The sequence below is a fragment of the Barbatula barbatula genome, assembly GCF_947034865.1.
Source record: "Barbatula barbatula genome assembly, chromosome: 3".
Classification (NCBI taxonomy): Eukaryota; Metazoa; Chordata; class Actinopteri; order Cypriniformes; family Nemacheilidae; genus Barbatula; species Barbatula barbatula.
Genome location: NC_136764.1, coordinates 18,784,136 through 18,807,799, shown reverse-complemented (window position 1 = coordinate 18,807,799; position 23,664 = coordinate 18,784,136). Strand labels below are relative to the sequence as shown.

Genomic DNA, 23,664 nt, shown 5'->3' with positions numbered 1-23,664 from the left:
TCGATGGGCTTCCCTGATGATTGAGAGATCTGACCTGATGTAGCTCTTAAAAGCTTCCGATGTCCAGCGCCCTAGTGCTTGGATTTGAGACTGCGATAGGCCTTTTTGGGCGGCTGTAGTTGCTGCGCCTATGCGGAAGGATTGGCCGGAAAAGTGGTCTGCGGGAATGCCAGACAAGAGCAATACGGCTTTGAGGTGTTTTTGGAACCAGAAGCGTGTGGCTGGGCGGTTAGATTCGTCCACGAAGAGAGGGTCTGATGTGGTTTTGATCTGAGTTTTCCTGAAGTGAAGGTAGGCTAGAAGGGTCTGATAAGGCTGAATCGGTGACTGGAGGTTGAAGATGTAGATGAAATGTCCCCTCCTGGTTTGGTCCGTCTTGCTTTGTTTAATTAAGAATGAATCGAGTACTGATAGGTCAGATAACGTTGGATGTATTACGGGGTTGAAGATGGACGTGGTGGAAATTTCAGAACATCTTAGAAAGCCTAAAAAGGCTAGGAAAAACATGGAGTCGAGCGTGCGATCGACGTGCTTGGAGTGATATCCTTTACGGAGGGTGGAAATGCATCTGGTCAGTATATCCAGGGTTATAGGTTGCCTGGCGTCTGGGCGAGCAGGCTGGGTTCTTTGAATGCCCTTGATGAGCATAGATGTTTGGGAGCTGGCTATGGCTGCGGATGGAGAGTTGAATATGAGCTTGTGGAAGAACTGGACCCCGCTCATGTAACCTTTAATTGAGCTTGCTTGGAGGTTTTTTGACGAGTTTAGGAAGGAGATGAAGGAGGTGATGGAGATTACGGAAAATGAGGGAAAGGGAATGTTGAACGCGTAGTGAAACGCCTTAAAGCTTTTCCATGCAGTGAGATAAGATTGGAGGGTCCTAAGGGAGACGGCTTGGATGATGGAGTTTCGAGATGCATCGAGGAGGGTTTTTAGTGGGTGGTTTACAGGAATATCAGCTCCGAATAGGGAGGTATTGGTGTTGGCAAGGGGTCTGCTTCGGGCGCCAGCTGCCTGAATTTCTGGAAAGCGAAACGTGAAAGGGCATCAGCAATCTGATTTTTTGCTCCGGGAATGTGTTTGGCAGTTAGAATGAACTGGTCACAGGCTGAGATCCAGATGAGGCGTCTGAGGAACGGCATTAAAGCGGGGGAGTGAGAGCGGCCTTTGTTAATGCAATGAACCGTGGCCTCGTTATCGCAATGTACGATAACACTGGAAGCCGACCACCCTTTCCCCATAGGGATGCTGCGACGACCAGTGGATACAGCTCGAAAAGTGCAGAGGATGCTAAGGCCTGCGGAATCTCTAAGAGCTGGGGGGGCCAAGAGGATGCAAACCAACGACCTTGGTAAAAGCGTCCGAAACCTACAGAAGGGCCGGCGTCAGTGAAAAGGTGAATATCGACGGGGGAGGAGGACATGTCACTGTAGAAAAATGACAAGCCATTCCATTGCTTGAGAAATTGTATCCATAAGCTCAGCTCGTCAAGGCAGGGGCTGGATATGGATAACATGTCCTCTAAAGCGTGCGCGGAGGACGCGAGAGAGAGGAGGTGTGAAACGAACGGGCGACCTTGCGGGATTATTCTCATCGCGAAATTCAGATGGCCGAGAACGGACAGGAGCTCGCGTTTGGAGCAGCGGGGATTAGCTAACAGCGAGGAAGCGATGACGATTGTTCTGTCGATTTTCTCTTTTGGCAGTGAAGCCTGGAATTTAAGAGTCTAATTTTATTCCGAGAAATTCGATGGAAGTGCTCGGTCCTGAAGTTTTGTCTGGGGCAAGGGGGACGCCGAGTTTTTCAAAAACCTGTTGGACTTTGCTAGATGCGCAGCTGGAAACGAGTCGGGAGAAGAGACGATTAAAAAATCGTCTAGCAGGTGGATTAGGTAGGGAATTGCATAATTGTTAGAGAGAATCCAGCAAATTGCCTCTGACAACATGTCGAAGATTTTGCAGCCGAAAGTAAGGCGGACAGAAAAGTAAAATTTATTGCGCCATTGAATGCCGAAAAGGTGCCAGAAGTCTGGGTGGATGGGCATGACTTTAAATGCGGACGTAATGTCGACTTTGGCTAGCCAAGCTCCACGACCTGCATGTTTTATTAAAGTAATGGCTTGATCGATGTTGTCATAGTGCAGCGAAAATTCCTCAATTGAAATGAAGCTGTTGATGCTTGGAAAGGCCGAGCCGTGCGGTGACGAGAGATCGAAAATGAGGCGCTTTTTGCCAGAGAATTTACGCGTTGCTACGCCGATGGGGCTGATGCGAAATACGGAAAACGGGGGAGCTTCGAAAGGGCCGATAATGAATTTTGCGTCAATCTCCTTTTTAATGAGGAGATCGACTGACTCTGGTTCGGAAAGCGCGGACTGAAGGTTGGGGCAAATTAAGCTGCGTGATGGAAGACTGATAACGCCGGGGTCGAAGCCGTTCGAGAGACCGGTCAGAAGGTAGTCCGTGAACTGAATGTCGGGCAACTCAAAAGACAAACAAGAAACGTTCACGGGAGTCGAGAGGTAATTTTTTTGATTTATATTCTGCATTTGGGACATCGGGCATACAATGCGAGCGTGTGCACCGCTGCAGAAAAGGCACACGTGCAGTAAGCGACAACGCTGCCTGGAACAACTGCCAGAATTGAAACTCCTGCATGCCTCCAGACTGCTGGGTTGCCGGTGAGCTTGGTTGGCTGGGCGGTTTGGCAGGCGCGGAACAGAGGAAGTGGATTTGGGAGGCGTAACTGGGCATGAGGGAAGAGAGGGGGTGACTAGGGGACAGTTGATTGTAGAATGCACTACTGAGCGACATACCGCGCAGGAAATATTGCGAACGCCTAAGAAAACCCTGTTATGCAGCTCAGTGTCCAGTGCGCCCCAGTAGGGGCACTGGTTCCACTGAGCCACACGAATGGCACATTTGGCGGAAAAAAGTTTGTGGTAAGTGTAAAAATGCGCGCCCCCGTAGGAGAGAGCGAGCTCTGCCACGATGGTAATCGCCCAGCTCGCGTCTCCTATGAGGGAACGCAGTGCAGATCACGTCAGTGTAACGGGCAAAAGCAACGGTAAATTCGGGGAAAGACAGTGTGCGGGTGTGGTTGGGTGACTGATTTTTAAATGTGAGCGACAGATCACCGTAAGTGATCTGCCGCTCGGTTGACAGGGGTGATAATGGTGAGAGGAGAAAAAAAAAGGTCTGTGTCCGCACCTGTCAAGATCTGCGTTCTTATGTTCCCCGAAACTGGAGGCGGTTCCAGGGCTGGTGCGTTGATTGGCACTGGCATAGCTGTCGCCGAGGCCAATGAGAAGCTCGATCGAGCCTGCGGAAGAGAGAGAAGGGGGGGAATGGCGGCCGCCTGAGCGGCTAGCGGAGTCATGCTCGTGCTAGCCGCGGCTACCAGGGTGGCTGGGAAATGGCTAGGAACCGGCGCCTGCATCGCTAGCTGAGGCAGCCTCGCGCTAGCGGCGGCTACCGAGGGGGTTGGGAAATGGCTAGGACCCGGCGCCTGCATCGCTAGCTGAGGCAGCCTCGCGCTAGTGGTCGACGCAGGCGCCGTGGGCCAAGAGCCAGGGGCAGGAAATGGGTGGTAAAGCACCGGAGCTCCAGGTGCTGGTGAGCCAATGCTTCGAGGGCAGCCCGCTACTGCTGGCGGGGTGTTTGCAGGAGGCCGAAGCTGGCCAACGGCGAGAGGGACTGGTGGGTCCGTGATGATACCTGCCGCGACTAGCTGCGGAGGTGGATTGCCCGGGTCGGGAATACGGAGTTTTCGGGCAATTTGGACAACAAGACTGCTTGTGACACTTGACCTTCACAACGAGTGACGTTGTGAGACAGTTGTGTTGTCATTGTGGCTTACCTTTTACCTTTAAAGTCCTTCATGTTTTCAATGGATATTTGTGAATAGACAAATTAATAAAATGTATCTTATTTATTTTTGACACTGTTTAAGTTTTTCTTTCACAGGGGTTTTTACAGGGGGTGCTGCACCCCTACTTCCCGTGACTATGGACATTTCTGTGTGAACTATCCCTATATTTCAATAAATGTTCCCTGTGTTCTGTCTCTGACAAATAACCTTTGCCCTGGGCGACAGACTATTCCACAATGCTATATCCATCCCTTGTGTATTGTTTCAGGCATATACATTCTTCAATGGAAAAACTTCTTCCTATCTCCTACCTCGCACCAGCTGTGCTCCAATGTCATGGCATGAAGTCCTCATGCATACTGTAATAGCCCTCCATTAAAAGACCGTTACTGGGGTACACAATAAATCCCCTCGTGTTCCAACATATTTGAAGTAAGTATAATGCCAGCATTGCCTTTATATCCCCGTCACAGAGCAACCAGACCGAAGCATTGTGATCTGACAGTAAAAGTTATAAAGATCTTGGGAACATCAGGTAGAGGGCTGTGACGTATTGAGACGAATAACGCCGTGAGAGACTTGTCAGCTGAAACATTAGCATTAATCTCAATGGGAACGAGTCAGGCCATTGATCAAGAAAACACCAAAGCCTTTAGGACTTTGCCTCTACCAGTTAGTGATTATCTCTGTGCTTCACAGAAGGTGCTTGTGGCAGTCAAGGGCATCCTTGTGCTGAAATTAATGTAGGGGGCTTGACCCGACTGCTGTGACTATGGTGAGCAAATCCCAGTTCTGACACCACAACACTAATCTTACAATGATGAATGCCAGTGTTCATGCTCAACTCACAGGAACCTTTTACTATTTTATGAGAAGGCTGATATGATTCTTAGACAAAAGGAATAAGAAAGCCATGATCATACTACAGTGAGTGAATGAGATTGTACAAATTCATACAAATGTATCACCTTGTAAAAAAGTATGAATATGAATATTCTGTATGAATATTGTCTTAGGATTGTGTTGGTTCAAGTTGTGTGGCATCCATTTTCTCACATTCAAACAGTGACATTTTCCTATAAGAATCTGAAATGTGTGGTGAAAGAAAAATAAGATATAATGCGAAGGCAAAATAACAATTTTTTCCTTTCAACGTAGCCTATACAAAACACAATCCTATTTCAAGTCACAGTTATATTTAAGAGGATCCAGCTCTCGTGTTTGCTGTGCCTCAATAATGCCTGAAGTAATTCCTGAAATGACACTAACATTGACAAACCAATCAATTCTGAGGGGACGCCACTCTGTTTACACCATCGGACTCCACTCCCATCTCTCTCAATACTGGAGACAAATAACACACAGGCTGCCATTAGATTAGAATTGATTGAAAAAAATCTATGTTTCATTTAGCTTTAAATACGCTGAACATTCCCAAACTCCAAACAATTAAAACTATCTGAAGGGTAAATGTACTCAATAAGGTTGTCAAAATAATCCATCCAAAGACCTTCAGCTGTTTGGAATTCATGGGATAGTTCAACCAAAATTATTACAATTCTTGCATCATTTAATCACCCTCAGGCTTCTCAAAACCTGTATGACTTTCATTCTTCTGCAGGACACAAAATATTATATTTAGAAACATGTTGGCTACTGAACAACACTAGCTCCCATTGACTTCAATTGTATAGACACAAAACCCCTGAGACGTTTTCCAAAATATCTTCTTGTGCGTTCTACAGGTTTTGGGTGACATGAAAATTTTTTTAAAGGCCTCTATTAACATGAAATCTGTTAAAAAGGTTGACAAAAATGTTTAAATGTCTAACAGACACAAATAAAAACAAACAAAAATCATTAGTAGAAGCTATAACCATAACTCTTTCAAAAACTGATCTGCACATTTTCTTGGGAACTCCGCATTTGGCAGTTTATCAGTATGCGTTTTTCCTGAAAAGTGAAAAACCCATAAGCTTTGCTTGAGGTACAGGAACACGACACTCACCTCTTGAGCCACAATACTAGATATTCGGACGGCCCTCTTCACCCGTGTGTTCTTCTGCTCACCGATCCCTTGCGCCCCCTCCTGAGGAATGCTGCCGCTGGCACTGAAGGACATATTTCTCCCCCATACAGATACTGTTATCCCCCTAGCTCATCTCAGCTCACCATCCTCTCACTGGAACAGACACTGCATCCCGAGAGAGCATCCATCACTCTCACTTCGGTTTAATCACTGTCTGTCTGAAAGCTTCTCTGAAGAACAGTATCTCTGAAAGAGTATCTCTAAAGTGGCTTTCAATAAAAGCCTAATTTCAATGTGGTTCGCTCACTTTTTCCATGCTTCAAAGTTTGAGAGCAAATAGTCCAGTCTTGCTCCGAGCCAATCAGGACGACGGTGCAAGCTTAGCTGTTGTACCTCAGCTTCTCACGCAGCTTTGCGATTGATAATGAGTAAAGAATGAAGATGAGCAGCATGGATCCACCGTCACGCTGTCGGGGCAGCTGTTCCACTTTTTCAACGCTTTGCCTTTTAGAGAGAGTAAACTGCCTGTGGTCTCCCTTACCATCACACCCTCCCTCTCTCGCTCTCAGAAACACTGTTTGTATATGTTCTCTCTCTTCTCTTTGGAAGTCCCACTCGGGAAGAGATGTAATTGCAGCTGGCTGTCTGAACCACCTCCTCACTCTCAGCAGCCCAGCTGTAGGGCTTGATGGATATAATCTCGTCCTCCGATAAACACCAACACGCTCAAATGGGCAGGATTTTTTTCGCGGTTTGCACAGACCTTGGGAATTTTACAGACCCTCCCCTTTCACCGTCTTCTATTATGATTATTTTCACACACATTAGGTGGGTCGACACGCAATTTAAGATACAGAAATCTCAGCCAGGGCATTCTGTGAATAAGTGCTTTCAGCCAGGCATTACTACACTGTCGCAATTGCTACAGTACATGATTGGTGGGTGAGCCCTCAAATATGCACATTTGCATACTCAAAAATAATAATAAAAACACACCTCTACACCCTATACAAATATATATCAGTCCAGTCACTTTTTTGGATGTGTTTACTGGGATTTCCACAAAAAAAAATTGATCCATGAACCAAGCGTTTACACTCAGCATGACCCCGAAGAGCATAATTGCTCACGATTGACCTGATGCATGCAGTCATGATTAATATGGGTCAACAAACACTTTATGAACAGAAAGTTTTATTAACAGATTTCAAATGTATTTTAGAAATACGATCAAAAAGTGTTAAATAAAAAATATCTAAATTATAATATAATTACTGTTATTTTTATCGTAAATTTCTGTCACCCTATCTGCCCGAAAATGTCATTTTTATAGTCTATTTTTGAAACCATATAAAGACTGAAACATACAGCAATTTACAAGAGAAATTTAGGAAAAAATACGGAATATTTCTGCCACCCCAATTAACCCACCATATTATAAAGTCACAAAAAACCATGAACAAAAAGATATGTAAAGAAGCAATGTTCAAAAATTCCCCACAATAACCCAGAATGGGCTTTACAGCAAATTACCACTCCATGACTCCGAAATAATAAAATCAGTTATCATTTACATGATAAAAAACATGGCAAAAGGAACAAAGTAAAGGCATTGTTCTATACCTGCTTGCTTTCCCAATGGACACATACATTTAAACTGACCTTGCCGGACCTTACTCTTAGTTAAAAGGCACTTTTCATAATGACTAATGACAAACATTGCACATCCATGATAATGCATGGTAGTATGGGTTACAAGTCACATAATTTTTAAAACGCAACTATCTAAAAGCACTTCAGAAACAAATCTTAACATCCCTTTCTTGGAAAATCCTATAGGTGAGGGTTAATTTACACATAAATTGCTGTCATTTGACTTCATTACTCTATGATTGCTATTTGCTTTGGATAAGAGTCCTCTAGTGTAGTTTTGCAAACTAATGGAGTTTCTGGATCTTGTCCAGCGAGAGAGCAAATGTAAGTCTATTACTACACAAGGATGGCAACATCAGCAGTGCAGAACGTTTAGTGGCTGACTTTTTATGAACAGCTGTCTTTATCTTAATGCTTTCTCTTGTACTTCCACTTAATATTTTAATACAAAGTAGTGATTAGATGCATTATTTAACAGTTTCTCAATGGATAAAGATTGGATTTGATACCCAGGGCACAAATACTGTATATTGTAAACTTGTAAGCACTGTAGGTCTCTTTGGATAAAAACATATGCCAAAATGCATATAATGACATTATGGTCAGCAACAGACCGGAATGAACTTCTACAGAGTGTCTGCGATTTTAAATTATGCCCCATAACACACATGTTGACAAATGTATTAAGGTGTATAGTCTGGTCATAAGCAGTAGAAAAACTTTTAAAATAGAGATGATGTCCACTTAGCTTTAGCATCTACATTAATTCATATCAATTCCATTTAGATTTAAGCATTTGGCAGAAGCTTTTATCCAAAGCGACTTACATTGCATTGAACTGTACATTACATGACATCTATCAGTTTTATTATTTTAGCCTGTTATCCCAAATTAGATCAGATCTCTCAGATTAGGTTAGTTTTTTTCAGCTTGGAAGCATTTACTCTTTAATTAAACTACAAACATTTTGTGCCTTTTATGCTCTAAATCCCAAGTCTTACGAAGATTTTTTGGTCCCTTTTGTAGTTTAACAGACATTATTAAGGGAACATGTTTCATCAAAAGTTCTCCTTAAAATAATAGCAGGTATGTTAACATGATTGTAATTTTTGGGTGAACTACTTTATTATAATAAATACATTCTAGACACAGAAGGATAATAGATTGTTCCTCTTGTATCCATGCTGTCCCCTTACCTCCACATAGGCCAACACCCCAAATATACAGTGAGACAAAATCTCATTATGATATTTGATTTGATTTATGATTTTTTTTCTACATGTAAATATAGCTCCCAAAATGTAGCATTTGTCCAGATGATTAAGTATCAGGCTAATGTTATTTCGAGTCATATAATTATTAATAAGCAAATAAACAAACATTTTCATTAAAAACAAGTGTGTTTGTCTAGATTGCTTTAATTTCAAATGATTTAATTACCTAATTTTATACAAGAAAGTTATACTGACACGTTCCCCTACAATCATATCTTATCCAACATTATAGGAATAAACCTAACCTATTTTTGCAAACATTTAATAATATACTGTACAAATATCCATAGAGAAACCACCTAGACAAATGTGTTACATCTCGATACATCTTACACTATTCCACTCCTTCAGTCCAGACATAAGGTCAGTAATTCATCTCTGACAGAAAATGCTTGTATCTGCAGGCATTCAACATCAGACGCCTTTTTGGTTCCCTATTCTCTCTGCGGAGAAAACAGGGAGCGAGAAGCAAAAAGTGTTATGAGTAATTGTGACAATGCACAGCAGTAGGTCGGAGGAGTATGTGGACAGAATGAGATCCACAGCAGAAAAGCCCTCTCTCAGAATATCTCAAAGCTGGCGATTACTGATCAGACTGGGCTTTCCCTGAAAAACAAACTCGCACAGAATCCCACACATGATAATGAATGCGGTATGTAATCATCTGCCATTCTCCACCTGGATAGATAACAGTGAAGATGTCGAGAGTGGGAGATCAAATTAAACTGTGCTCTGAATAGAGCACACTGTATTTCTGCCGCCTGAAGGATATCTCCACAAAACAGTTGGGAACATACACTCCAGGGCAAGCCCTTCAGCTCAACACTGTAAATTGAATGAACTTGAACATATTTGTTTTGTCCAGACTTCGTTAATGAAGTTTCGGAAGTAAACTTTACTAATGATTCTAGAACCATAGATTTTAATGAAAACATTTTTGGCTCTTGCTTGTTGCTCAGGTTGAGGTTGTTCCAGGAGGTCGGGCGAGAGCTCAACACTGTGCTCGGGCCTTCTGTTACTGTACCTTTGTGATAAATGAGCTAATGACATTTTAAGTGGGTTGGGACTCATTGGAGAAGCTCCAGAGAGAGTCCACTTCTGTAAGGGGTGGGACAGAAATAGAGGAAAGGACGAGTTTTCCCTCGCTCTCCCTAATGCATTACATCCATCAGAATAACCCATCAATCAGTGTTAAGGAGAGTCGGAGGTTCCCTTGGCACAGACAACAGCAATTCACATCCAGCACCTACCGAAATCACCCATACAACACAACAACTTCTTTTCGAAAAACAAAGAGAATGTTATTTACAGATTCCACCTGCATCATTTCTTGACTTTGAAAATATTCAGTACAGTATAACAGGTTATCTGGTTGGAATCCGGGTAAGTTATTCTTTGTTCTTGGAGTCATAAAAGGGCCAACAAATAACTTGCACTCAGAATTCGGCAGAAAAGTCGATTTTCATATTATTGGAACATGGGGTCATTTGAAAGAAAGAAAGAAAGAAAAGAAATTTCTTAAATTCTATAAATTTTCTTGTCTTTGTGTGTTCTGTGTCTATTTCTATTTCTTTTGTGAGGCTTACAGCTACCAGAAATATAGTTTAAAACAGTGCACCATGTTAAATCCCCCGAAATCCAAACCTGAATTCTGCAGCTTTACACTCAAAATGAAAATTGAGAAAAATAATCTGCAGATTTGGGCCTGGTCGTAGGTAAAAGATCAGTAAAGTGTTTACCGCTGCCTTTAATGTTAACTGAACTAAGAGTATTCATATTACAAGCCCAAAAAACCCGACTATATTGAATAAACTGTTTGATTATTATTTAAACAATTATATAAATCTTAACCTTGAACGCAAATACTGATTATTTCAACAGGGGCTATAGGGTCCGAAAACAGACAAATGACTAAGCAACTCTGAGCACACCCACACATGAGCACTAATGGCTGCCTGCTTGTGGAGTTATAGATCTTTCTGTCATGAAGCATGTAGATAGCTCTGCTGAAAATGGAAGGACACCTCGCGGCATGTGTCATGTAACCTTTAGCATGGCCTCGTTTTCGCTGCTCACTGTTGGAATGCCCTTCAAACAGGAATGCTGGGCAAGTATCAGTTCAGCCAGCAATGCGCAGTTGTCTATATAACCCCCACCGGAAATAGCATCAACCACCAGGTATCAGACATTCCTATGGGACATTTTTTCAAAGCTACGTGGAGTGTTACGTGAAGCTTTAAATGCAAGTGAATGGCATGTGCATTAATCTTGCTTTTGTGATGCAAGGTATTATATAATAGATGTCGGTGTTGCCACCAACTGGCTGTCTGTATAAAGAACAGGTAAACCACTGCAACAACGATTTTACTATATAACAGTAGGAGGGTTAAATTATATACAGTAATAAATTGCAATTAAACATAATATCAGCCTTCACGATTAATTTGATCATGTTTGGTGATTTTGTTTATCATCTTGGCAATTTAAGAGAAATCTAAATAAACAGTCAAAAGCCGGTTTTCATCATTTCAGAAGAATTGCACTGAAAGCGTTGTTTGTGCTTTCATAAGGCTCACTGTCACACACTTGCATCTCGCTCATGCTGAGAACCTCACCTGAGTGACCTTCTCTGTGACATTATGGGTCCGGTCTATCAGTTTGCACGGGGCGATGATGTCCATCTCACTGGGTGGAACAGCGATTAAGTGGTCCGGCTTTACGTCTATGAGGTTGTGTGATAGTTGGGCGGCCCGCGCTGAGTTCCGAAGACGATTTAGTTCAGAGTCTGAAGTTGCATTATGTAAACTGGGTTTGCGGTGCATTGCCCCTGTAAGACAAAATAACATCAATATTTATATTTCATGATTATTGTCATCATTAATTCACCCTCATAATGGTCAAAAACTATAAGTGACTCATACTTATGTGGAACACCAAATAAGATATTTTAAGAAATGTCTCAGTGGTTTTGTGTCCATACAATGATAGTCTATGGGTTCCAATGTTGTTTGGTTACCAACATTCTTCAAAGTATATCAAGAAAGTCATACAGGTTTGGAATGAAATGAGGGTGAGTAAATGAAGAGGGTATCATTTTTTTGGGGTACTATATCTGTAAGCAATTCTATTTCAGTTTGCGTGACCACAGACAATTCGGGAAAAACCCTGCTTCTATCATCACCTGTGCTACTGGGTCTGACAGGCAGCTTCCTATCCCAGTTGAAGTCACTCGTGGATGGTGAAGGCCGCATGTCACACAGGCTCTCGCAGGAGCGGCTGTGGGCCATGCTGCAGCTGGATGGAGATGCCTCTGACGTGAGGTTGTGCAAACGTGGGGAGGACTGGGAGAAGCCCTGAGGGAGAGAAGGGGACACTGGCCGTGGCTCACCGTCGACTTCTGTCTCTGCCTTATCTTCCCACAACAAAAGCTGAGATCCTCCCAATGCAGAACGCTCAGGCAGGGATAGGAGTTTGTCCAGGGCTACTGATTCATGGCCCATGTGGGGCATCTGCTGAATGTACCCCCTTTCAGTATCTTCCTGCAGAGACTGTTTGCTCAGGGAGCGAAGCAAAGGCAGGGAAAGCCTGAGCCGACATCTTCTTGCTGAAAAAATGCAAAAATATATACTTTATCTTACAGTGCGTGTAAGTACAGTTTACTTTACTTAAATATATATATTTAATAATAAAAAGCTCTAACTATAAACAAAAATAAGAATAAACCAATGAATATAGACGTATAAAATAAACTGCAGTATTGCCAGATATAAATGTTTTTAGTTTTTTTGCTGCAGTTTCAGAACCTTTAGAGAGCCAGGTAATGGTGTGCTTGTGGTTCGTGTCTCTGTTTGGTGAGATGTCCACAGATCTGTCAAGCTGGTCTGCAAGCTCAAAGTTCAGGATGAACATGATGACCAAACCATCCTCATTCTTCACTGGAACAACATCTACAACGCATGGCAAACACACACCTGTTTGGAGAGGAGGAAAACATTTAAAGTACAATAATGGGTACACACTTAGAGTCTTTGGGAATGCAGAACACAAGGTGTGAATGGTTTAAAAAAATCTAACATTTGTAATAAAAAATAACATTCTTTGCTGGTATGGGGATAGAATTCCTAGCTACAGCCCTGCGGTCAGGTTAGCTGAAAATATGCACTTGCACTTTCTAAATATTGCAATGCCACCACTAGAGTGCACCACACAACACTAGATTCTCACAACGTTCTCCACACCGTTTGCTGCAGGCCAATGCTATAATTTGCCCAGTTTAAGTGGATTAATCTCCTCTGACCGTCAAGACAATCTGTAAATCTCCAGTGCTACTACAGTCAGTGAGAAGGAAGGTGTGCAGAATGATGTTCAGGTCATCGATAACTAGCTTGGCAAATGTGCTGACCCCTGACTGTTCACTGTGGAAACTGATACTTGACCCACACTGGCACTGTGGTTCCAGTTTATTACACACTGCCATCCCCTCACTGTGCCAGACCAGTGGGCAGTCAGTATTGAAGGCCAGGTGTGCTCCAGAGCAGAGATGCTCAAGGGCAGACTGGACGACAATAGCACTTGGAACACAATGTCATCTCTCGGGGATTAAAGATTGACACTTTCCTCTTTAAATTATTTCATTCATACCCGTGGCATCTGCTACTGTACAACATAGTGCCGGACAGCATAACCATCTGCTGCTTAATAACCCCAAACTATGACATGTCCTGCGTCATAATCTTCAGCAGGTCACACCATGTAGCATATTGAGGAGCACGACAAGGAGTATATTCCACAAAAAGTATTTAATAAATCCACAAAGTTACTAAAGAAAACACGGGAACACAACCACAAGTAATACAAGTTAAACCGGACAATGAACACAGGCAAACACAGGACATAAATAAAATTGAGAACATAATCAGGGAGAACAGAAACAGGCGTGGGGCAAGAAATGACCAGGGAAATTAATAAGAGGAAACAGGCAAAACAGGAACACAGAAAACAAAACAAAACAGACTAAAACTGTGACAATGAGATGGTAGACCAATACAATAACATTGTAGACCAATACAGGTGAGCATAAATTCATGTCATGTTATAATACAGCTTGCCTTATACCTTTCCTAAATGTATTTAATATGAAAAATATGGAAGGTGCTTGTGAACATCAATATGAAAAAGATATGTCCGGCCTGGCCATGAACAATTGAAAATGAGGGGTGTATGAGTTAAAGCAATTTTTTTTGAGAATTAACATCCGACACAATCTCGATTCTGCTCCATGGAAAAGGCAAGCTTTGCGAACCTTACAAGCTAAATCGGCTTTAGACTTCTTCAGTACCAAGGACAGAGGCAGCTGTTAGGACGAGAGAGGTTAATGCCACCAGAGGAAATTTTATTGTTTTCATAAGAACATAAGCACCATAGAAAACTGAAATTAATAGTGGGATTTAGGGCCTCTAAAGCCTGGCACACCCCCTCATCTTTGTCTCTCCCCTCTCTGTTGCATGCACTCCGTGAGGATGTGGTTTAGATGCACTATTTATCACGATCACGTTGGTGAGACATGGACAGAGGAACCAGACAGCGGGTAAGGGGTTAACAAAGATTACAAAAGACAAAACAAAAACCTACGAGGGGGTAAAACAAGAACAAGGGTACAAACATAACATAGAAACAGGAACAAAGACTGACTAAACTAGACCAGACATAACAGGAAAGTACATACAAATAACTGGACTAGACTACACTGACTGAGACAGGAACACAATCAAAATGTACCAGCACGTTTTCTGTCCCAGAAAACACAAGGGCATTAAATAGGGAGAAACTAAGAGGGGTGGGCATGAACTATTTAACAATAATGAGGAAACAAGAGCACCAGACCGGAGAGAGTGTAGGGGAAGCCATAAGGGCCAAAAATCACTCTCTCCACATTAAACCTAAGTTTCTGTTATGATCCTGCTACTGGACCAAGAGAAACCCAACAAGATGCGGCAGAATCATGACATTATTCCTATTACATACATTCGTGCCCTGAGCAAGATATCCCAAAGCACTGGCCACTGATGTAAAAGAAAACCAAATGATGTTTTTTCATGAAATGATTGTAATGGATAGGAAAGAGTTATTGATAAAAAGCTCAAAGCTATCTACACTGAGACTTGCCAATTGCAGATTAATAAAACAATTACAGATCACCAAGAGTCCTGATATAAATGATGCCAAGCGCTGCAAGTGCGTTTTTTTTACAATGTTTTCATCTAATAAATAATGCATGCATCTACAAAAGAATCTGCACAATTGTCTGCAAAGTGACAACAAAGGGATAGTTTACCTCCAAACAAAAAAGTATAATCATATTGTTCCAAACCTATGACTTTTACTATTATTACTTTCTTCTGTGGAACACCAAAAATATGATATATAATATAAATAAATGATGACAGAATGATGAGGTTGCGAATTGAGGCAAACAGCTCACGCCACCCTTTCAAAGCAACAGATCTGAAACGCAACAAGCTGAACAACACAGCAAAATTACACGCAATACAAACACAAAACATTATTACACATCTGCATTATGAATGGCGTGCCATATGTATGTGCTCTTCAGAGTAATAATGTAACACGTGATAGACACTGCCTCTCAGTATAATCATAAAACCAACACAGACTAACATACACAATACCAGTTTAAAAAGCGACACCTCATGCGAGTTATCTCAGCAAAGAAAACCAGTGACTACACTAGCAGACAGTAAACAGAGTTTCATCTGCGAATAAACTATGATTATAACAAATCTTAATATTAAACTGGTACAGGGGTACTGAACGTATGGAACTGACCGTAGTAACTTTACAATTTGCCTAATGAAATGTCACTGTTCTGTAGAATAACAGCAAATATACACAATATGTTAACTTAAAATCATTCTTGCAGCATGCGCAGACAGCGTAAGACATCACAGAACTGCCCCTGCTCCGTGATCTTGAATTACTCTTGGAAATCTCAAGTGGTCTTCACATACTTCCCCACCTCACATTCACCGGAAGTTTAAGCTGCGTCCGAAAACCCCCACTTGACGGTCTTTGCGCTTGACCACAAGACTACTTTCATGATGCATTTCCTGTTTTTGGCCCAAGAGTTCTAGTCGGTGTGAAGATACCAAGTGAGCATGTAGTATTTGTTACCCATTGGGCCACACTTAGCAGGTGCAAACATGTAACGCTAATTAATGTAGTGTTTCCAAGAATGTGATAAAAAGTTATGTTATAAAATACATAACTCTGCTTTTCACCAATAAAACGTGCAACTAACGTTTTACTACGAAATTATATGTAATATCTAATCAATTATATCAAGTCGAGTCAGATTTATTTGTATAGTGCTTTATTTTTATTGTATCAAAGCAGCTGTACTCAAAAAGGCAAAAACAAAACAAAAACACATGTTAGCCAAACATTGAATAAATATATATATAACCTTAAAAATGTGTTTTGTGATTTACACTGAAAAGCTTTCCCCTCGGAAGCGGTATTCAAAATGTGTGGGTTTAGTGTGCGTTAAGGGCACTTCACTAAGACATTGGACAGACTTCCTTTCTTACTTCCTGTCACGTGCACGGGGCTTACAAGTGGCCAAGAGCGCAAGTGGGGATATTTGGACGCAGCCACAGTTATGGACTTCATTACCCAGGACCCTTTGCACTCATTCATTATCACTGATTACACTCACCCCATCATTGAATACACTCACACCTGCACTCCATCATCCAAACTCTTTATATTCAGCACTCATTTATTGTTGTCAGGTCTAGTTGTTACATGTTATGTGTTACTCCTTAGCTTTGACGTTATTGGTGTTCTCAGTTTACGTGAATGTTCACCTGTACATAATTCTGTGAATACTTGACAGACAAATGAAAAATGATAGTTTTTAAATATCCGTTTAGGTTATTACACAGGGTCTAGATGGGCCTGAGGGTTTGGTACAGTTAGATAGACATAGCTCATTCTAAGATTATAAAAACAGAATACTTTATTATGTAAGGTCTTTATACACCTCTGAACACATCATTTATTTATTTTTTATGCATTTTGCAGAATTATATTATATTGCATTTCTGTTAATAGATCCTCCAAAACATTACACATTGGACCTTGAATAAGACAACAATCTTATTTGTACTGTATCTGAAAGCAAAATCTAATTCAGAGTGTATCTTAAACTACAACTTTTGTATTTGTGAGGTGGGCTGTCTTATGCCTGGAAACAAATGCTGAACGGTAGAAATCTCTGTAGCTCCAGTATATGTCCTTGGGCTTCCCTTGTCTCAGGATTCACTCATAACATTTGAATATAATAAAACAAATGGTATGCAAATCTGGATCACAGCCTGAGGTTTGAGCTAAACTGCTGGCCTATTCGTGACTCCTCTCATGAAAACAACCACTTCAAGCCTGTTGGGGTTTGTGTTACGCTGGCGCCTCTGAAAATATTATGCGAGTAGTGCAACAAATAAAGCAAATGTCATAAACACTGAAACACTGATCAATTAAAAAATAAATAAAGATTTCAAAGCAATTATTATACAGAAAAAGTGGTGGTTTACTTTTTGAACATAATCAAATTGAAAATGTTCACCTGGTGGATAAAACCCCAAACACCGGGTGAACAAATCTCATATGCATAGACTCGCTTTAAAGGAGTCATATTGACACACCTGGGCATATTTGACAAGTAAACACCCGAAAAACCTTTGCAACCACACAGCAAAGACCCTACAAAGCACTTAAAACACCCTACTGTCACTGAAGTTGGTTCTGCACAAACAAACCCCACTTACAGGTTTAGATTCTCTGTCCGCAAACAATTCAGCAAGTGTAACTTTGACTTTGAGCCAGCTGATACAGAAAGTGTACTGAACATACAAGAAACAAGTCAAGTCAATAAGGTCTGTAAGCTGCTGAACGTACAAGCTCAGCTGGAATGTTGCAGAGGTCTTTCTGACAAAACTGTCCTATGAGAGTTCAGGAATGAAGAACGGCCATTTAAATAATGAATTCCCAGAGATGGCTGAAGTCATTACTTGGTCTAATTATAGAAGTGAAGATCATTACCAGAATATGAAGACTGATGGTCAGGGTCATCCTCTGTCTTCTGTAGAGCAGGGAGGTCTTCCATTGAACCTCTCCTTGCTTAGCTTATAAATGGGTCATGTCTCACGTCATTAAAATTTCTTCATTTTGATTTCGATTACTCAGCATAAATGATGTTACAGTTAGCTAAATATCGGTTTTAAAATGTTCGAGGGGGTGTTTTTGTTTTTAGCTCAATAGAGGATTGTGCTACTAATCCAAAGGTCACAACTTCACGATTAAAATGCAATGTATAGCTTTAAAAGTGTCTTCCAAACGAATACAATTTCTAAGAGAAAAACTATTGATCTCCAATGTTTTCATTTATTTAAAACTGAAGTTGACAAAAGATGTACAGAAGGAAAGTCTGAAATGGAGAGCTGCTGTTAAAAGTCATCTCAAGATTGTTTACCGAAGGAACACAATCTGCCCCAGGAGTAATCATTAATTGATAATCTGCTGTGCTTTATGCAGTTGGCAAACCTCATAGGACAAGCAGGCATTAAAGAGGGATGAGTATTCACTAATAAAGTGGAATTGCTCTTTTGTGCTGGAGGATTACTGGAAGAGACACCATTAGCTCCGTGCTTTGCTTTGAATGTCCTTCTCAAGGACTCTCTTCAGAGACAAAGATCACTGCCTCAACAAATGCGCCATTATGGGACAACAGGCATTGGTGGACTGGGAAATACAACTTCATGAAATGCCATTTTTTGATTATAGTTCTATAGTCCAGCTTTCCTCTTCAGAAATACATGGGCATTCTGTGTATTGGAGCATTGCCACAAAACACCATTATCCTTTAAATCTCCCTCAGAGGAGCTCTTCATATGTCCTCCTAGCAGCTTATTTGGGCAGAAATGTCCAATAGCCCTTTCAACATCGTAGCCACTGTTTATTGCCGTTCAAGTCACTTCCGTTAGTTGGCAGACAAAATGGCCCTCTGGACCATAGCCACCCAACACATCTTCCAATGTATAGTTCTGATTTATATTTATATGTTAATTGATTCCTATTTACTTTCCATTAAAAATGATAAATAATATGGAATGATTTGCAGGTGATTTTAGGCAATCACAAACAAGAAACTCATTTCCCCCATTAGTGTTTCAAGGTTAAAGGAAAATTAGTTCACAGTCACTATAATCAAATGTAAGCAAATCTGTGACATTCTTAACATCTGGTCAGATGGCCTAGCCTCCATTTGAAAATTGACACAACTCATATAGAATAACAAAGAGAATCAGATTTTGCAACAGCTAAGACGGGCCCCAGTATAAATCTCCTGTGCCCCAGTGTAAGTTCAAGTTTAAGTAAAATGATTTATAATGATAATAGCGGCAGAACACGGATCTATATGCAACATAGTCACCCAATTCACGCTTGTAAAAGTGAAGCTGTCGCGCATTGTAACCGTTCCGAAAACACAAACTCGTGCCGTAGCCTACTTTCGCTCATTCATTCGTACATCCCCAGCCAGTCAGGTCTCATGGAAACCTTTGTCATGTCTGTACAATTGCATTGTTGCTCAGAAAAGCATTTGTGTTCTGTACTTTCAGAAATGAAATGAATATTTAATTGACTAGCTCTATAGGACATTACATAAAAAGGTGGCAGTACCTATGGCTGAGATAACTATGTGTTATTATAGGCAGTACAGTTGGTTAAAAAATCTCAAAATTTTAGGGTTTTTGTTGTAGAGAATAAAAGAAGAACAGTCAACTCATTTAAACCATATATATATTATTGCATTTCAAGAATATATTGAAAAAGGTTTTGTTCCATTCATACTGCCATTCACATTCACGTGTCCTTTAACTTTTTTTGATGGTGAATGAAGTTGATTTGACTTTTGACGAGATGCAGCGATAAGGTATATGAATAAAACACATTCAAAATGGGTTTTTTCATCTCTTAGAGAATAAAGTTTTTTCACCTCAGGTTGAGACACCAGTTTTACGTAAACTGAATTCCAAACTACACATTAAAGCAAAATGTTCAAAATAATCAAAAAGATTAAGTAATGTAAACTAAAGTTCTCCTTACTTAATATTTTAAGTTCCTGAAACTGGTTTCTTTTGAGTAAAGTATAACAATTATTTTTGATTGACTTGAAGTTTTGACTAAAACAAAAAAAATTAATTTGCTTCTTGTTCAATTTACTTAATTTAAACACATTAATTCAACACAAATGGTCAAGAAGGATTTCCAATTCACAGCATGCGTCAATTAAAATAAATATGAATCTTTTACATGTTTTTTGTGAAGTTAAAGACTTGTTAGTGTTTAATGTTCACTTTTCTACGATATTTAGAAGAGTTTGACATATGTTTCAGTTTTGTGGTTACCATCATTTAGAAGAGTGGTGCATGTGCTTATGTTCTGCAAAGCTAGTAAGAGAAACAGAAAAATAGTGTAGTTAACTTAAAAAAATTATTCAAGAATTTCTGTCTACTTAAGTTCATAAAAAGGATAAATTAAATATTTAAGTCGCATTTGTTAAGTAAACTTTAACACAACAGTAATCAAAATTTGAAAGTTCTTCTAACTTAAACCTAGAACCTCAAAAGTATTGCCAACTTATCCGGAGGTTACAGTGTACTGATAAAGAGAGGGACAGTGGCTCACTTACTGCAAGTCCTCAAACAGCAAGAAAAGAGGCCGCCCATTGAACTTGCATAAACGTTCTTTTCTTGGACGAGACAGTAACTCATTCCTTACGTGAATTTTTTATTAGGATAATTTCCCGAACATTCGAAAATTCTCTAATACTTTATTAGACATTGGCTTGCTTACGTTGGTTATTTTCATTTTCTCATAAAGATGCTTTCATGCCATATGTATTGTGAAAAGAGCTACATTAAAAGCAAGCCTTTCTGGTTGTTGGTGTACATAATTGGTTGTATATGTGCTGCTCTCTGTCCTGAGCATCACTAGAGGACACAATGTCATGATGCCCTTTTGGAATACTTGGAAATAGCACTATGAAACTGCATAGTGAGAAATTGTCCTTTGCACAGTTATGTCGCTATGAGTATTATTCCTATTCTCAAACTCCCACCTGTCTTTGAAATGAAACCTCCAGAAATGCTGTGTTTTAAATAGGAGAGGACAGAAATAGACATAATTGAGATTGCACCCTGGACTGTAATCCATCTATCAACGAAGTATCAACAATAAAGGATGCTTGGGATTTACACACTGACATCACTTCAAGATCAATCAGCCTGGGACAGATCAAATGTCAAATGGAGAACAGTAGGGGATACAGCAGAATAGAAACAGCTGTGTAATGCTAAGGGAATGAGTAGTATTGAGTCAAATTAAATTAAATAAAGTTTAGTGTGTAAATCCATTTAGTGATGAAGATAATCCTTATCACACAAATTGAGGAGAGCTAAACCCATGGAATAGCATCGGGCATCAATTTATAGGTATATGAATAAAATGTCAATGGATGTTGTTATTAGAAATTAGAATCCTGCCAGTTATAGCAGTTTTAATGCTCACCATCTTTCCTGTATAAGGAGATCTCCACCTTCCTTTCCTCAGAGCCCAGCAAAGCTTTGGTCATCTGGGCCACAGCTGGTCGACCAGTATGTGGTCCATACAAAAAACTGCAGGTACACGGCTTCTGCATAACCTCTGCACGTGTGTAGCCACACATGCCACAAAAGCCATCATTGCAGAAGATGATGGCGCAGTTTTCCACTCGAGCATTGGCAATGATGAATTTGCGATCTGTAAAAGTAGTAAACAAAAACAGATCCAGGTGGTACATAAGTCACAGCTTTATAGATCACTTTGGAAGATGTAAACAATGCTGGTCCAGAAGAACATCCCGTCTCAGTTTTTCTGCACAAACGTTTGAACAGAATACAATCGACAGAACATATAGAACCGAATCACAATGTGAAACGAATATCTTTAAGACGTAATTATATGTATGATATAAAAATTGGAATTTTTAAATCAGAAGTGCGGCAGGACCAGTGTTTACATCTTGCAAAGTGGTCTATAAAAATATCAAGGATGACAACTTTCAATTTACATTGTGTAATGCACCAGAATGTCCTTATACCTCAGTTAAAAAAGTGAAATATCAGATTTTTTATTTCAGTTTAATATGTAGCCTATTGATCAGATCATCTATATATATATATATATATATATATATTTATATATATATATATATATGCCAAAACTCACACTCTTTTTGCATAAAATGTCAAAGTTTAAATAAAGAATAAAAATTTTGAGGTTGCTGAAAGTAATTGTTTTTATTGAGATAAAAGCAAAGGCACATAATATTCATATCATTTAGAAAAATAGTTATAACTTGTATTATTTGTGTGGTTGTATGTACAGTGCCATTTTGTACAATTATTACTTATTCTTTACATCTCTTTATTAGAATACATAACAAAGTGTGGTCTGTTACAATGAAGCAATTAACCTTTTAGCTCGACGAATAGTTTCTACTGCAGTGTTATACGTCTTCTTTCTCAATATCCCACAATAAACACAGTAAACTGATGTCCACATTGTTATTATAAGTTACTATTTAAAAGACTTTAACAATAGCATACATCATACAGTTCTAAAAAATAGCAATGGGCAACAGCAACTAAGACAATCGTAATAGAAGTTTTGATCCCCAAAAAATTATATTTCATTTACTTACTTTGACCCTCGAATTTGCGAATGATGGTGTCCAGGAAGGTGTTCTGAGGCGCAACGTGTCCCCGGCGAACAGGCATTGTCCTGCTTCAATAAGGTAAAAGTTCCTCAGATCTGTTCAGCCTTTATTTGAGATATAGACCGCCTGTGCCGCCAGTTCTCACACATGTAAGCGAGGTTTACTTTTACACGCGGACGCGCGCTCCTGAAAAGCCTTATAGTATTTACGCATTGGATATGTCAGTGCACACGCCGGCTCTGAGTAAACATTCTGTCAATTACCTCAAGTCACCTGCTTCCTTTTTTTGCAAATAGATGCAAATCGCCCCTGACTTTCTGTCCCAGTCGAGGGAACGACGCGATTCGCCTAAACGCCTCACTGTGTTTAGGAGCGCTAAAAATGAAAATATCACTAGTGTATTGTTTGATGGTTGGGGAGGGGTAAGAAGTCGAGGGTATTCACTCATCCTGATGTTACCACTCAGTGTGCTCGTGTTCGACCACAAATCCGATTTCATGTTGCAAATCCAAGTTAGACCAGGCTGAGTAAAAACTGGGCATAAATAACTGCATGCAGGTGGAAAAAGTAGAAAAACATTTATGTTGTTAAAGTAATGCGCGTCTTTTTCCATTTATTTGCAAATGACGTTAAAACGTATAAAGGCGTGACTGTAAATATAATTATTCTGGAATATGAATGGGAATTAGGAACACTGGGGGTCCGCGCACCCCTAGGGGTCCATGAAGCTACTGCAGGGGTGTTTGAACTAATGCATTTTGCAGCAATTTCTTTAACAATTAAACATGTTTAAACCATGTTGGTTTTATATCGTTTTAATATTATTTGATTGGTTTTTTTTGGTAATTGTCGAAACCCCTCGTTATTTATTTGGCTACTTATGAAGAGTGTAAACAAACTTAAACACGTGTGAATGTCTCTCTGTCAGACAATACAGTAGGTTTTTTTAGATTAGATTCAACTTTATTGTCATGACACATATACAAGTACAGTGTAACGAA

General features: G+C 40.2%; 1 protein-coding gene across 1 annotated transcript in view; it reads right to left on the bottom strand.

Moving 5' to 3' along the window:
- The window catches only part of kcnh2a (potassium voltage-gated channel, subfamily H (eag-related), member 2a), a 35,910-nt gene extending 12,947 nt beyond the window's left edge, over positions 1–22,963 (bottom strand). The window contains exons 1-5 of the mRNA XM_079451577.1: positions 22,649–22,963; positions 21,475–21,705; positions 12,630–12,797; positions 12,008–12,430; positions 11,442–11,653 (exon numbers count right to left, since the gene is read on the bottom strand). Coding sequence (XP_079307703.1) covers positions 11,442–11,653; positions 12,008–12,430; positions 12,630–12,797; positions 21,475–21,705; positions 22,649–22,724 — 1,110 coding nt within the window. The 5' untranslated portion in view covers positions 22,725–22,963. The remainder of the gene's footprint in view (positions 1–11,441; positions 11,654–12,007; positions 12,431–12,629; positions 12,798–21,474; positions 21,706–22,648) is intronic.
- Positions 22,964–23,664: the final 701 nt, after the last annotated feature.